General features: G+C 44.2%; 1 protein-coding gene across 4 annotated transcripts in view; it reads right to left on the bottom strand.

Annotated features, from left to right (window-relative positions):
- PLXNA1 (plexin A1) overlaps window positions 1-17,483 on the bottom strand; it is a 298,287-nt gene that overhangs the window by 217,980 nt on the left and 62,824 nt on the right. For all 4 annotated transcript variants that reach the window (XM_035106479.3, XM_035106473.3, XM_035106478.3 and 1 more), the window contains exon 3: window positions 13,966-14,148. In XM_035106479.3, coding sequence (XP_034962370.3) covers window positions 13,966-14,148 — 183 coding nt within the window. The remainder of the gene's footprint in view (window positions 1-13,965; window positions 14,149-17,483) is intronic.

Here is a 17,483-nt window from a genome sequence, read left to right as displayed (position 1 = left end):
GATTGTGCCTAACAATGTCGTTGACAAACCCGGGACCTTTTTATGAAAATGGTTAAACATCCATGCTGTGCCTCACAAGGCACGGCAAAGCACAGTCACATGAGAAGCAACAACCTTACAAGACCAACATGATCTCACACGCTTAGTCAAAGCAGAGAAATTTGTAGCCAGAAGCTCTTTAAGCTGCCTCGCCTCTAAGCACTGAGGTACGAAAGCCCAAGCACCATTGCCAGGGCAAGCTGGATCACACAAGCAGCAAGTCGCAAGCCACAATTGTTGCCACTTCTTCCCAGAATTGTCCCAGAGCTTTTGGCTCCCGTTTCTGCCAGGCAGAAAGTACAGGAGGTGCATTCTCAAGTTTAATTGATAGGAATTCTTCCTAAACTCTGCATTTGAATGCATCTGAAACGGAGAAAGAACACTAAGGTAACACCTTGCACTCGAAACCTTGCAATTCTCCAGACCAGCCAGACACTTTGGGGAAATTGTTTCTTTCAGGGAACTGTAACATAGTGGGCTGTACAATACACTGGTTGTTGAAGACATCTATCCCAGCTTCTCTCACTTTCAAAGTCCACTGTTTCATTGCTCCTAGGATATGTTTAAATGATCATTGAGGCCTTGTCTACACATGACAAATTGCCTCCCTGGAATTTCCTTGAGAATATCAAGGTTATCTTGAGGTAACAAATTACTCCCATTTATTTTGATGTGATTTTGGTTTTCTTTTCCTTAAAGTGCACTGGCCTGCAGTTGATTGTACACCATCTTCCTCCCAAATCTGACCAGCGTTTTATTATTCCATGGCTTACCTGTATACCATGGAACTTGGCATAGACAGCATTTCTGAAGACAGTCGCTCAGGCAAAATTAGTTCTCTTTTTTTTAAAAAAAAACTCCGTGTGAAAAACTGGTGATATGTTTTAGCGTAGACCCATTGAAATTAATGGACATAACTTACTCATATTTATTAATTTAGAGGATCAAACTAGAACCTGGGAGACCAGAGTTCAAATCCACACTTGGCCATGAAGTCCATAGTGTGACCTCTTGGACCAATCACTGCTTCTTAGCCTAATTTACCTCACAAGGTCATTGTAGGGATTAAATGAGGAGAGAACCTTGTACGCCACCATAAGAAAATAGTAGAATATATAAATACATAAATAAATGGGCCTACTCTGAGTAAAACAGTTGAATATCACCCAGAGTAGCAATGTAAAAAGCACAGTGCTCCGTAGACACTGGTTAAAACTAGGCCTCAGGTCATCATAGACATGGGGAGACAAGGCTATTAATTCTTAAACTCTAGCTCACCAGCAGAAGTGATGAACAGAGCATAGCCAGGGCAGGATAACCTACTTAACACAGAGAGGTTGTTTATTTTATTGTTGTTATTACTATTAAAGAAGATGAGCCAACAAAAACAGAAATGAGGCCAGATCAGCTGCAGCTTCCATGGGAGAGAATAAACAAGCTGAAGAGTGTGTGAACTCTAGTGGAGGGGCGCAGATTCTGGAGACCTCCCTAATGCCTTAGCACCAGGAGCCATCTGGTTTGAGAAACAAACTGGGTTAGGGGAATTATATTGGAGACTGGACAGACAAAAGCAGACAAGAAAACATTCCCCCAAATCCCAGGGTCAATGTCTCTTCCTGACACCAGGAAGAAAAGATGCATGTATACTGCCAAAATCAGAACTGATTCAGCCTCGGAATCCATTTTAAACACTTTAATATAGCTTTATTTATTCATTACCAGCAAAACAACAGGACAGGACAGAGCCAAGAGAAAGATATTTGAAATTCAGCAAGGAAGGGGAAAGGTGGCCTTTAATAGAAGGAAGAAAACAGAATGGCAGTCAAACAACACAAAAACATATTGCACCTGAGGTAGAAACCAAACAACTCCCTCCCACCCCACCCCCTAACAGAACAGAAAATGAATCCTTGACTGAAAGTTTCTGTTGGAACAGAAACAGAATCAAAATAAATTCCAGTTATTGGTTCAGAAACAAGATTTAAAAACCACAACTGAAGGTATTATTCTCATGGTTCAACAGCACAGAGGAAAAACCCGAGCACATGAAACTGGCAGGATTTCTTTCTTTCTTATTTTATCCTATTGCATAAACTAGGAAACACAAATTCTCTTAACACACTAACAAAACAATCTGCGCCCCCATCCTCACTACACTGGGATGCATGTGTGTGTTGAATTGTGGAAGTGTCCCTTCACCCAGCTCAGGTAGCTTTCCACCAACCAACAAACATGCGTGCAGGGCAGAGAGGCCTGCTGGTGAGATCCTTCCAATGTTCCAAAATAGGACATTCCAAGAGCAGAGAGGTGGTTGGAACAAGTTAGTCTGGGATCCACTGGATCCCAAGCCAGTCTCACTGTCATCACCTGACAGCATTGGGTCCGGTTCTCCTGCTCCACCCACCACTTTGAGCTGCAGCTAAGAGTATCAGGGCTGCAGATGTGAGTCGAGCCCTGCTGCCCATCAAAGCTCCACAAACAGGAAGGGGCAAGTTTAGAGTGCATCCTAAGAATGTAAACAGATTTTTTTTGGGGGGGGGGAGCTGTCCGCGCTTCAGTCATGATGTAGATTCTACCCAACCTTTGTAGTTGTTCAAGTTGTCCTACTTCATCTCACTATACCCACTATGCTTCTATCCTTAGTTGGGTGGCAAAGTGCCCCACGTTAAAAGAGGCAGCCCTTCATTTGAAAGTGTCCTCCACCTGTCCAAGTCCAGTTGTAAGGTAAGAAAAGCATAAGGAGGGTGAACAGGGCCTTGAAGAGCACCACAAATGTCAATGGCATTGACTCCAACGATAAGGCAGGAAACCACCTATTCCCTTGGACGTACCAAAGCATTAAAGGAGAAGGAACATGGCCTAGATTACACTGTCTGTGGCGCAACCAAGAATAGAACCTGATCTCATGACTCTGAGCCCTCTGTTTCAACAAGTCCACTCTTTGTTTTGTCGGGGCGTGGGGGGGAACTATATAAAGCACCCAGTCTCTAAAGTAAGGAAGTAATCCTCATGAGCTGAAAGGAATAACTAAAAGACTTATACTGGCAAAATCCACTACATCCCATGTCTTCTTGTTGGAGGGTGTGTGTATAGAGTTTCTCACACAAAAACAAGCATACCATTGTCTAGGGTTTATACCCTAGGCAGATTAATCAGGTGGCCATTTTCAAGCAATCCAGCTGGCCAACAGAGGAAGCAGTGATGACCACACAAAAAGAAAAACATGTAGATTTATTGGTTGGATGAAACTGATGCAAAACAATGATCCAATGATGACTAGGGGAAAGGGGCAAGTAACACCAGGCAGATATTCCCAAACTTTCCAAGTTGCTAAAAATATATACCCTCCATTGGGAGTCTTATGTAGGGAAAGGGGAAGGGGCCCAAAGATAAACTCAAGGAGAAAGGAGGAGGAAAAGGAATGTGCAAGAGTAAAGATCTCTTAGGTAAAGGGACCCCTGACCATTAGGTCCAGTCGTGACCGACTCTGGGGTTGCGCGCTCATCTCGCATTATTGGCCGAGGGAGCCGGAGTATAGCTTGCAGGTCATGTGGCCAGCATGACAAAGCCGCTTCTGGCAAACCAGAGCAGCACATGGAAACGCCGTTTACCTTCCCGCTGTAGCGGTTCCTATTTATCTACTTGCATTTTGACGTGCTTTCAAACTGCTAGGTTGGCAGGAGCTGGGACCAAGCAACGGGAGCTCACCCCGTCACAGGGATTCGAACCGCCGACCTTCTGATCAGCAAGCCCTAGGCTCAGTGGTTTAACCACAGTGCCACCTGGGCCCTATGGTTAAATACACACCAAGCCTTAGGTTTAGACTAGGGTAGCGGGAAAATTCCAAGGACAGTTATTCTTTTCCCCCCTAAGGCAAAATCTTTCAGAAGCATCTCATGCTCTGTGGTGACCAACCAAAGAAAGCTCATGTTAACACAAAGTAAGTGACTATATACCTAACTAAAATAAGATGTCTTGTGTAAAAGTCATCTATGCTGACTGGCAATTTCTGCTTCAGTTGAGTTTTCATGGGAGATATGTCAATGAAGTTAATAAACTATTAGACTGTAAATAATACAAAATATTCTGTCACAGAGCAGGGGGTACCTTGACAAAAAACAATTCTCAAGTTATTCCTCATAGACTTTGATGATAAACATCCTAATGTTTCAAAGCAACAATCAGCATATTATCAATTCCTCATAAAATGTTCAGATCTGTTTGTTGATAAAGTATAATAAAATAGCAAGCCACTACATTCCAATCATGAAATAAACATGAATCCTCTACTAAGACTAATATTTGGCCAACATCTCTGAGAAAGAAGTCCCTAAATATAATAACCCTAAAGATATCCCCTGCAGATCCCTCTGGAATTTACCTGGAATTTATTTATGGCGTCCTTACTCTCTTATCTCTAAAGAGATTCCCTGCCAGGCCTAATCCTAATCTCATTGGCCCCAACCTTATCTCATTTACAGAGAAACTCTCCTGGCTAGAACTGAGACTGGCTCTAAAAGGCTCTCATTTCTTCTAATAGCGCCTAGATAACTTGTGTAAACAACCTTGAGAGAGACAAATAAAAACTCCAACAAAACTTGGTGTTCAGATAATCCCCTTCCAAGAGGTTCACAATGTTTAATCTCTCCTCTTCCCCCATCACTCCAGCCAGGGTGACAGAAAATCTGTAAATGCCCAAGTGCCTGAGGCAATAGGATCAAAAGGTCTCACTTCTCCCTCATCAATATTTAAGGGACTTCTGTCTTTCTTGGGACCATTTGTAGGTTTAATAACAGATGGTGGCTGTCTGAATAAGCGGGTTGCTCTTTTCAAAAACAGGGAGGAACCAAGAATTGGGACAATACACAAGGCCATACTACAAGCTACAGAGAACTCCTATCTCAAGCTATGCTCTAAGTGTTCATAATTAGTACTTATTTCTTCCCTTGCAATGCCAATCTACTCTAAACTGAACGTAGCACTGGTGAATATCTAGAGTGATCAGATTAAATAATTATAATCAAATCATTGAGAAGAAGAGGAGATTTTGGCAAAAGCAAGGGGGTAGAAAAGCAACACTATCTTCCACAGGAAATCACATAGAACAAAAAAGAGTTGTAGTTACAGGTAGGTAGCCGTGTTGGTCTGGAACACGAAAGCTCATACCAATGACAAACGTAGTTGGTCTCTAAGGTGCTACTGGAAGGAATTTTTTTTATTTTGTTTCAACAAAGTGTTGGTGTGAAAAAAACAGCAATACAGTATGTAATTCTCTGTTTCAATTGTGGTCTGTTTGACCACAAGTCAAACAACGCAGGCAAGGGAGTACAAAGAGGATGTGTCTTCTATGTGGCAATCCTAGCATATGAAAAAGCCATCTTCACATTTAGTCACCTTTGCAAATCCAAAGATCATTGCATTTGTGCACTACAATCCCATGACAACAGAAATGTAATGGCTGGGGCTGGGGGAAGGCCAGTAGGGCATCTCTTCTATAACACCACAGAGGTGAAAGAATTCCAAAATAACAAAATACCTAGTGATTAAAAAGTGATCAGTTCCTGCTATGTTTACTTTCTGCAGTTTTGTTTAGGTCGTCTGTATAGCAGTAAATTAATGAGAAACCCACCAGTCAAGGAGGAGAACTATAACTTCCTACAGTGCAGCTGCCCCATTGAATTTCCATTTTAGCCATGTAACAAATACGCATTTATTTGTTTGTTTTTTAGCTAAGTTGCACCCACCCATCCCTTCCTCTTTTACCTCTGACTGAACATGAGTTCTCCCCCTGTCTTCTCTGTCAGGAAAGCAACAGAGATCAGAAAGGCAGTAGTGCTTTCCTGGGCAGCCAGTGTTGATATTCTCCCTCTTTTGACAGCAAGAGAACATATGCACAAATGCAGCAGCCACAGCTCCCAGCTATATTCCCCCAGGAGCAGTGGCTGCTGTGGCTTTGTTCACTCTCACTTTCTGGGAGACAGGGGGATGAGGACTCCCATACAATAATAATGGGGCCATGCCAGGGCACCTAAAGGCAGTTTCTACTTGCCATAGGCATCCATGAACACCTACAGTAATTAAAAGGCTGAAGTGGAGCATCGCAATTCCACTTCTCAATCTCTCTCCCCCTTTGTGCCAGAAGCCTGTTTTCTGCATTTGGGTAAGCTAGATCTTCTATACTCACAGACAGACAGACAGAAAGACATTTCCTCAGAGGAGTTAAGTCAACTCAGAAATGAAATGACCAGGCATGGCTAACACGGAGTCATTAATTTTAATGGGTCTACTCTAACTTAGTTGGCTACAATCTATGTGTTTTTTTAGAGTGTAGATCAGGAGTCAGCAACCTTTTTCAGCCGTGGGCCGGTCTACCATCCCTCAGACCATGTGGGGAGCTGGAATATATATATGTATTTGGGGGGGGGGGGTGAACGAATTCCTATGCCCCACAAATAACCCAGAGATGCATTTTAAATAAAAGAATAAAAGGACACATTCTACTCATGTAAAAACACGCTGATTCCCGGACGGTCCGCGGGCCGGATTGAGAAGGCGATTGGGGCGCATCCAGCCCCTGGGCCTTAGGTTGCCTACCTCTGGTGTAGATCAATGTACCAACAGTCACACCTGTATAGCTAAGATTACTTAGTGGTTTCTGGCTGCCCACTGTGGGCCTGTGTTCTGACCAGCAGGGCTGTTCGTATGACCCCACATAGGCTTAGGTGAGAAATCGTGTCTACCAGTAGTTTCTTTAAGGTGAAGAAGATGCACAGATTTTTTTTTAATAAAGTGCCTTGAGAGCATAACACTCATGCTAATGCTAGGCTCAGGCACAGTGTGCCAAATTGAGGGAGCTACTGGCATACTTAGGGGAATCTTGGACATTTGCAAAAGCACATAAAATGTACCAATAGCAAGGAGGACCCAAAGGAGGGGGGCAGGAACACAAAAGAACAAAAGTACATGCAGCCTAGCAATGCTGCTACCTGAACCACAGTAGGAGCTCATGACACACTTCTGGGCCCCTCCATCCACCTCAGTGGGATCAGTACAGGAGGGCAGAGAAACACACCCACAACTCCACATTCCTGCATTTTGGAAGTTCTAAATTAAGAAATCCTACTTCTTAGGGACTCAGGGAGAAGGTCAGTGCAAAAAGATTGGATTCTTTTATTTGCCTGCCTAAGTTTCCAGTCTGATGGTGTCATGATGTTTTAAGTGTCACTTGTCTTAAAAATGTGTATGATTACACCAGCTTTAAAGAAATTGAAGTGTTGACGAGTCTAATGTATGACCTGTTAGTTTTAATTGCAGCTAGAAATATATGTACAGGAGAGCTTCTGAAGGGGGCAAAAGAAAAACTATGCTCCAGATTAGCATCGCTGCCCCTGCCCCTCTTCTCCCAAATGCCAGAGATCTGAAATTGCCATCCAGTTGCAAGAACCAATGAGACAATCCTCTTCTCAGTGCAGAGCTAGGAAGAGACACAAGGGAAATGGGGAGGGAAGGAAAGTGGGGGAGGGAGGGGTGACAGAAGAGACAGGATGAGGAAGGGCAGGTCAAGGGTGAGGCTGCAGCTGCAACAGGTGCCGGCTGGCAGACCATCCTCAGAGAGGCAACTGTCTGAGGCATGTCTATCGAGGCACAGCAAACAGGGCCAAGCCTGCACTCTTGCTCCCTGGGACAAAGGGGCTCTGTGCGTTTGCATCTGGCATCCTGAACAAATGGAAGAGGGCAGGATAGCATGGAGAGAAGAGGCAGCTCTCCATGGAGAAGAGGGGCCCTGGTCATCGTACAAGGATATGAGCTCACAATCTTCTTTTAAGGCCACCTTCTGCAGAAGGCTTGTCTATCTTTCCCTTTGACCTCCGATAGTGCACAAACCTAGGCAGGAAGCAGCACTGTCCATATCCAGCAACACAGGCAGTGGGGTTTATCAGACTATAGATATAGGCACACACAACACATCTGTCTCTTCCTGAGACAAACGAGCCAAGGCATGGCTGAGTTGTTGAAAGGTCTCATTCAGTGGAAAGGTATGGCTACTTCTCAGTGGGGGGAAAGGAATTTAATCCACTTTATTATGACATCACATGTCCAGAACAAATATTTTAAATACCCTGATCTGGGGCTGAGCTTTGGTGAGTCATAACTCAAGCTTAGCCATATCTTTTAAAGCATTTCCAGCATTTCTTAATATGATTATCCTTCCAAGCTCATTAGGTCATTTTCCTTGAGACACAATGAATACAATCCATAAACCACCATTCATGCAATGGAATAAGTACACCTAAATCCCAGAGAGGGGACCCTGGATGCAGGACAAAGGCTCAACTTCCAGTCTTATGATCACTGAATACTGGTGGCCAAGGCACTTCTGCCAGTGCAAACTGCTCCAAGCGACAGGGAAATGAGAAGAGTTTCCCAGCTCACAGACTAAATAGAACAGGGAGGTGAAACCTGTGATCGTTCAGATGTTGCTGGAGTCAAATCCCCATCAGCATTAGCTAGCATGGCTAACGGTCAGAGATAATGGAGCTGTAGTAAAAGACGACACAGGATTTCCATCCCTGAACCAGGAGAGCTATTCCATATTTAGAACAGTCATGAAAGAGGATGCTGCCCAAGGTTCTTCAGCATAATTCCTGTCCTCTCCACCCCAGCGTCCCAACTCAAGCAACACTTTTGTACTTCGTAATGACGTTTTCATGAGAGTGACTCCGGTGAGGTGGGGAACGCACCTTGAAGTAGAAAAACCCAGGCAGTGGCACAGAACTGTGGCTGCGTACATACCACACAAAGGATGCACACACCAGAAAATCCTGGGAAATGCAATTCACCCCACACAGAGCTACAATTCCCAGAACCCTTAACAAACTGCACTTCCCAAGATTCTTGGGAAGCTCAATGTCTGAAGCCTTTGGAAGGTTCTAAATACACGTCTGAGGGGCAGCACTCCCTTAGGCGACTGCCAAGGGAAAGTCTGAGCTAACTGTTGAGCACATTGAGGAAGCATGCCTTAAGCTAGCCACGCCCCTTCCTGCAGCACCCACATCTGTTCCACCTCCTTTTATAATAAAGGGCTGCATCTGTTCCACCTCCTTTTATAAGAAACAGGAGATGGGAAGATTTTCCTTGCCACATAGTGCCAGGATCAGCCTTTTCACCAAAATGCCGAAGGGAATTCTGGCACAAGCTTTGCTGCTTTTAAGCGAAAGGATTAACAACCCTGGCAGGAGACAGAAACTGCAGACAGCCACTGTGTGAACTGCATGGAAGGCTATGCTACTGCCCCACATCTCCAGCTATTCACCCTGTAGAAAGTTCACCCATTCTTTCACCCATCCGCTTCTGCTCTCTGTTTTTGAGTGTGAGGAGTTATAGCCAGCATTACTCCTACTCAGAGTAGACTCGTTGGAATCAATGGACCTTAAGTTAGACATGGCCATTAATTCCAGTGGTTCTGCTATGAGAAGGATTAATGCTGGCTACAACCCAATGTTATACTTGCACAGGGACTTGATTTTAAAAACAACTAGGAGTCAAAACAATCAGGAAGCCTTTAGGAAAACTTAATTCCAGTGTCACACAGGGTCCTTCCTGCAACATTTCCTAGCCAGCAAGCCGCCTATAATTATTGGGCCTTGCGTTCCTCAAATATTTTGTCTTATGCCTAGCAATAATAACTGTTCCCCATCTCTTTTGCAGTCTTCGCATAATGCCTCCCATTATATACATCTCTGTAGCCACACGTCCCATCCTCTATTTACCTCTAGGTTGGTGAAACAAGAGTGAAGGAAGCCTGGGAGAATTGTGTTCCTGCTGTAGCTGCAGAGACAGCCAGGGGCAGGGTCTGATTGCACAGGGCTCCCTAGGAGGATCAAGTAACTGCTGAGGCAGCGTTTTCCCCATCTTCCAATCTCAGTCAGGCAGCCCTTGCTGAAAAAAGCCAAGTTCTCGATGTCACCCCAGGAGTTCCACACACACACACCACTACCTCAAGGTTAAAGCAGGGGACATAGACCACTTTATACACCGACATATGGAGACACTTCAGGGGGGTTAAGCCCCACTACAGTTCCGCTATATGTTGCACTCAAAACTGGCATCTGTCAAAGGTACAGATCCTTTTCTTCCCTGTTTGCAGGGTTGGTTATTTTTAGCATTCTTTGGGACTAGCTGGCATGCAAAGTTGAGGGCAGGAAAGCTCTGAAAAATCAGCTGAAACTAGTTTCAGGCCTAACTAACCCTATATCTGCATTCTTTACCAACCTGCCTACCAGGGGGGTTGCTTTTAAGACCCAGAAGATGCTTCTGCGCTTCTTTGCAGGGCAATTGCGTCTTCAGTCTTACCAATATGTCAATCAAATGGGCAGGAAGAAAGGAAAAGTTAGGGGAAGACGCAGAATGTTGTTGTTGTTGATGATGATGATGACAGCCATCTGTCTCGAGATACTGTGCCTCTGGGGGTGAAGTCAACCCACAGGAGAATCACAATGCCTATTGTGGCTGCAGAGACTGGTAACTCCTAACTGCTGCCTCCTGTGTTGTTTTTTCTGTGTTAGGAGCAGTGAAGTTTGCTCTCCAGGGTCAAACCTGAGTACCGTGTATGAAGGTCCCTGGCTGCTCAGAGGACAAAACTCCCCTCCCAGCCTCGCTGACATAGAAAGCATGGTGTTTGGCACCAACTTGGCTGCAGGAGGGAGGCGTATAAGACGCTATCCAACCATCTTAGGGGTTTCATTCTGGATTCATGTAGGGTTTACTCCTTTGTATTTTCTTTTCCCACAGATTTTTCCTCTGGGTTTACTCCGGAAGCCTTTCTCAGGAATGAGTATAGCAGCAAGGCAGCAGAGGTTTAGGGTTAGAGTTTCCTTCTCCTTGACGGGCAGCCCCATCTCCCCCTCATTTCCCTCTAAGGGAGGAGGAAACTACTGCCAAAGGAAGAAATTTGCTGGACAAAAAGCAAACATCAGAATTCACCACAGACAAATAATTGGACGCTAAAGCACACCATCTCAGTGGTTTCATCTAGCCTCCTGCCACATGTCCGTCCACACACTCATACATGCAGAACTGCCCCCAGCAGAGAACTCTTTAAAGCCTGCAATTTGGAATTTAAAAGTAGAAGAGAGAATGGTAGAAATGAGACACCAGTCACTTCAGACCACATATCAATCCGAAAGGGATGACAATCTGCCTATGTCTTCTCTCAAGAACGGGTGCTACTTCCCAAAAGGGAATGAAGTCTTACTGCTACACTGAAGCAAGATTATGGATGTCCTAACAGTTAAAGCAGTGTGGCTCAGAACATAGACTGCTAGCTCAAGAACTTCAAATAGTGGTGCTCTCTCTCTCCCCATGGGTAGTCCAGCTTCCCCATATACCTAAGACATTAAAAAAAATACCAAGATCCACCACTGAAAAGACCTCATGCTCTACATTACACTTTTTCTGTACATAAATAATTCACAGCATCTGCCGAATCTGCATATCTGCAGTGGGGAAAACATTTGTGCCACAGACATACTTTAAAGCAAATATATGCCTCCACACCCAGAGATGTCTCCATGTAGAGCAAGGTTACCCAAACTTGGGTCTGCAACTGTTTTTGGACTACAACTCCCATTATCCCTAGGTAGCAGGACCTGTGGCTAGGGATTATGGGAATTGTGGTCCAAAAGCAGCTGGAGGCCCAGGTTTGGGAAACCCTGATGTAGAGCAAACTTAATTCATGAAGCAGCTGTGACACAACAACTCCTCCCAATACCAGTCTCCTATAAGAAGTAACCCACTTTGGCAGTTCAAACAAAATAGCTGTAACCTTTGAATGATGAGGCCTATAAGATCAGTATTAAGACCATCTCATGGGGTGTGTTCTCTCTTAAAATACTGGTATATCGCTTCGCCTGCTGTCTAGATGAGCTGTCTTTTCTGAGGAGGTCTCGTGTTTAGAGCAGAGAACAAAGTTGGCTAAGATGAGCTTTCGCTTCAAAGTGGCAGAGTCTAGGTTGTTCTTATTGAACAAAACACCTACATTTCTGTAATACAACAGCTATGACACTACCTTGGGGTTTCACAGTTTTCCTAGTGCTGAGCTGAGAAGGCTACAGACTAAAAAAAAGCTCCAAAACCAACTCTATTTACCCTCCTAATAAACAAAACAACTCTTCTCTGCTTATGTGGGGCCTACACTGTCTTAATCACATGTCCTAAAAATGACCTTCAACCTGGCCTCAGGCCAGTTTCTGCATTCCAGATTCACTGAACTAAAAATCAGTATCCTGCTTGTTCTCAGTCTGCAGGGATTAGACGTAGATACCAGTTTCCCTGTGCTAGAAAAACATTCCACACAGACAAGATGACTTCAAGCAGGGCAAGATGCAGAGCAAATTCAGTGTACGGAATGTTCGATCAACAGAGTAAAGCTCTGTAATTAGCATGTTGAGCACCAGCCCTTTTCTAAGCTATGTTTCCAAGACACAATCTTGAGGGCCACAACCCAACACTTCACACATTATGCTTTTAAGATATACATATTAAATGCACATTAAGTATGAATGGGTTAAACACGTTTGCACACATGTGTCACACATGTACACCTCATCAGGGACACAGAATTGGCTACTGGGTGCTCCTATGGCAAACCTGAATCCTTTTTTTGCAGCAAAATGTGCAATGTTCTCAGCTGAGTTTGACGAGCACATGCTGACTTCCACTGATGCACACCTGCATCTATTACATGCTCTGTTTGTACAAGGATTTTGTTCTTCCCAAGAGACTAATATATCCAATGCATATACTAAGCCACTGCATGCCTTCCTCTCTGCATCCACATTCAAAAGGCAGAAAATACTTACCATATAAGCTTTGAAAATTAGAACCTTAGTCTTGGAGGGGCAAGAATATCAAAGGTGGAAGCAACTCAAAATTCAAGCCATTCCTTAGTTCAGACCCCAGTATCAACATGCCTTGGGTAAGGAGGAGCCCCCTACTTGATTAGGTGCATCCTAAAAAAATTCTGCCTAGGCCCTAAATACAATTCTGCCTGGTAGAAGATGCAGTTATTGCCGGCTGTGTTTACACAGGGAATAGCCAGCTGTAATTATAGGAATGATGTTATGATAACAGGAAACCCATGCCCTGTGGAGATATTGAGGAGAGGCATACAGTTATTTGCTAATTACCAGCAACAAGAACCCTTTGTGTAGCTGGGGAAGGATGAGTTCCCTCTACTTTGTGGACTTAGGCCCACAGATGTTTTAAATCATCCACATCAGAGTTATTCTGCAGTCTCCAAGACTTATGCACAGTTATCAGAGTTCTTTGGTTCTTGCTGACAGAGCAGAGCCATCGTCCTCAGGAATTTCCCCCCAAAATGCATCTGCTTAGTGTAACACAGGCAACTGTGTGTGGCAATACTGCAGAAGCTAACAAGATAGTAGCAAAGCAACTTCATGGCAAAGGCAGGTAGAGCAGAAATGATGGCAACCTCAAAAAGGCAGGCAAAGGTCCTCTAAAGAGAAGCCTGCTCAAAGGAGACCTTTAAAAGAGACCAGCGGAGTCTGCTGTTTGCTATTTTCCCTACAATACTTGCTGAAGACATAAAGAAAAGCAATCTGGCTTTAGCACATTGCACAGAAAAAGGCACTTGACATGTAATACTGGCCTGTATTTTTAAAATATTCTGCCCCAGAGGGTAATACTTCTGCTGAAAGAACAGATGGAAAGGATACTAGGGGAAAAAGCAAGTAACAGTTGTTCAAGGTCAAATCCAGAAATAGCTCCAAACGTTATTAAGAAATTGTGCACATGGAAATATCCGCCCCTTCCATTCCATTGCTCTCACCCTCTGGCTTTTACCCTCTTATGGTCCAAGCAACATAACCCTACAAAACCCAAAGCAAGAACTTCATTGCCCCCTACCTTTTTTATCCTGCCTCTCCGTGTCCCAGCAAAGACCACGGTGTGCCCACGGTAGTCATACGCAGCCACTGACGTCATGCCATCTTCCTTGTCCACAAAGAGCGGCACACCTTCAATGGTGACTGTTCCACCCAATGGCTGGTTAAAATCCTGACCACAGAAATTGTCATCAATTTGCAGGGGCTGCAGGAGAGAAAGGGAAGGAAGAGATTAGCTGTTTGACAGCATTCCAGCACATCATGTAAATGGCTGTAAATGAGAAAATGATACAGAAATCTGCAAAGATCACAGATACAAAAACATATAATTCTAGTGCAGCTGCTAATGGCTTCCTTAGGAACTAGAAAGCATGTGTAAGGCAGTCACAGGTGAGAGAACTCTCTTAAAAACCCTCTTCCTATTCCTTCCCATGAATTTCAAGAGGCCCATGCAGCCTCTCACTCCACCACTGTTCCTTAAAAAAAATTCACAATACCACAGGCACATACCAGCATATATGGTACTGTACACCTCTTCACCATCTAATTTCCACTTTCATAATCCTTTCAGAAGAGTGCAAAAGAAGGACATGGGACAGTTCCCAAATGTGGAAATTATCAAAGTGAAGGAATGAAACAAAAAAAAAGGTAGCATTTCTGAAGTTCCTACATCTATATAAAATTACTGTAAAAATCAATACACTCGAATAAAACAAAAACTGCTGGGATGCAGCAAGGAAGAGACATTTCACACACTTCATGGCAGAGGCAAATACATGTTAACGTTTAGTGTGCGCTGGCTTCTACCCCATAACAAGGTGGCAACATTGTTTTTTAAACGCATATGAACTGTAGGAACTAGCCCTGTCTTCATGTAGTATGTTTTTTGTGGTAAACACACATGGACCAATACAAACCCTATCTACCATGCTGCAATTTTAACATGTACCTGTTTCAAGTGTGAATCTTTCTTTCAAGAGTGGCCTCAGCAAATTGCACAGTAGGTCACCAGTATGCCAGGATCCTATTCTCTTGCATAGCTAGCACAATGCTCAGTCTACGCCTGTATGGGGCAGAGATGCAGCAACCTGAGGCCCAGTTCAGATGCAGTAACAGAGATGCAGTCCCAGGGGCTGCAAACAGGTTTTGCACCTGCAAACTCCTTCCTCACTCTTTCCTTTGCACCCCCAGTTTTGGTGAAGATTTCTTTGTTTACAAGACTACCTGGGTGAGACTAATTAACAACCTGCTAATCAGCTTAGGAGACCGCCTTGCCACATTTGTGTCTACTGGACCTCTTGATTTGAGGAACTTACACTTTTACAAGTGCCATATAAGATTCACTTTGCATCTATGAGGAATCCATCTTTTCAGTGCAGAAGCTTTGGAATTCGCCATTATCCCCATCACTCAATCAAATACCCTAATGGCAGGTCATAGCAACTTTTATGTTCCTGTATCCTTTGCAATGGTTTACAGCTACATGAATATTCCTTTTCCAGTTGAAACTGTAAATTGCTAGAAAAAGCAGCAAACTGACTAGGGTGTTGTAACTTTTTAAAGGGTAACCTTCCATGAATGGAATAACAGTTACTTCCCCATATTCTTTGTTCACTTAATGTTTCCAAAAGAATGGTGACCTACATACCTACCAATTGTGCCACATTGCCGAAGAGCTAAACTACAGAAAACGGAAGTGATCAGCTACAGGTCTTAAACCAGGCATCCTCAAACTGCAGCCCTCCAGATGTTTTGGGCTACAACTCCCGTGATCCCTAGCTAACAGGACCAGTGGTCAGGGATGATGGGAATTGTAGTCCAAAACATCTGGAGGGTCGAAGTTTGGGAATGCTTGTCTTAAACCATATTTTCCCTCTTCAAAAGTCACAGGAAACTGTAGTTTAAGAAACCAGGAAATTTCTGCTGAAGCTGGACATTTGAAGCATCGGCTTAACCAAGGAGGTGTGAGGGCAACTGCCCCCGAAATAAATAAAAATCAATATAAATACATAGCTAACTAAGGTTCTAGGGACGCGGGTGGCACTGTGGTCCAAACCACTGAGCCTAGGGCTTGCCAATTGGAAGGTCAGCAATTCGAATCCCCACAATGGGGTGAGCTCCCATTGCTCGGTCCCAGCTATTGCCCACCTAGCAGTTTGCAAGCACGTCAAAGTGCAAGTAGATAAATAGGTACCACTCCGGCAGGAAGGTAGACGGCGTTTCTGTGTGATGCTCTGGTTTCGCCAGAAGCGGCTTAGTCATGCTGGCCACATGACCTGGAAGCTATACGCCGGCTCCCTCGGCCAATAATGCGAGATGAGCGCGCAACCCCAGAGTCATGCGTGACTGGACTTAACTGTCAGGGGTCCTTTACCATTTTTAAACTAAGGTTCTGTCCCCACCTAACAAAAGGCCTGTCACCCATAACAAAAATCCTGGCTACACCCATGATTATGAAGGGAGGAAGGATGGGGGGAGTGAAGAGGGAGCATGTGGGCACACAGCTTATTCTTGTTTTAATAAACCACAGTTGGTAATATTAGCTTGTTGCAGCAAATCTCTCATCTAATTAGTCTTCTCCAGGTAGGGAGATATAGATCTGCTTCAGCTAATGGAGCACCTTTAGATAAAAGACCTTTGCTGCTACTTTGAGGCAGAAGAGTTCTGTGTTTACCTATTACTATTATTAATTTATTACTATTATTATCATTACCATTGCCATTATTTATGCTGTAAAGTTCACTACACTCTGTACAAAAGATAACATAGGCATGCCCTTGCAGAATGGCTTACAACAGACACAACACAAGGAATAGGGGACAGGAGCAGAAAGGAGAAAATACACACATTCAGAGTTTAAGCGGGTTGAATGTCCAGAGACTGAAAGAATCTGTTATTCGAGATTATTCTAGCCAGCATGCTAGAGAGGGCCTGTCCATCTCTCCCTGCTTTGTGACAGCTGCCTGGTGCCTAAACATACTTTGAAACCACACAGTAAAGTGAGCATAGTGTTGGAAAGGGTCTAAAGCATATGGGGGGGAAGTTGCCTGTCCTTTTACAGGGGCCAAGATACTGTGGCTAGCAGCTGGTCTAACAAGAGACAAGGCCTTCCATGCACATGTTTTAACCAGCACCACTTGAGGAATTCTTCTTGTCAGCTTTTATAACAGTCTCAAGGATTCATTGTGCAGCTCTTTGCATCTGTGCTACAGGGCCCAAGGGGGATGGCACTATATAATTCTGCACCTGTGTGCTTTCCAGTTCTCCCCCAGGTCACTCCTAAATAGGGAATGTTGTATCTCATGGGCGGCAAGAGGAATTTGCTTGCAAGCTGCAGACACACACATGCAAACTACAGAATCCACCCATATACATTCCTCCCTGTAGTTTCACATGGACACCACATTGCCCACATCCTGTCCTAAGCTGCTGGCCCTTGTGTCTGCACAGATGTTAAACAACTCCTACATTCTGCCCCAGAGACAGACAGAATTCAACAAGGGATGAGAGGACTGGGCGGGAGCAGGATGAAGTGGACCC

This window comes from Zootoca vivipara, chromosome 2, assembly GCF_965207765.1.
Source record: "Zootoca vivipara chromosome 2, rZooViv2.hap1.1, whole genome shotgun sequence".
Taxonomy (NCBI): Eukaryota; Metazoa; Chordata; class Lepidosauria; order Squamata; family Lacertidae; genus Zootoca; species Zootoca vivipara.
Note: the sequence above shows the minus strand (reverse complement) of the source record. Positions and strands in the feature narration are given on the sequence as shown.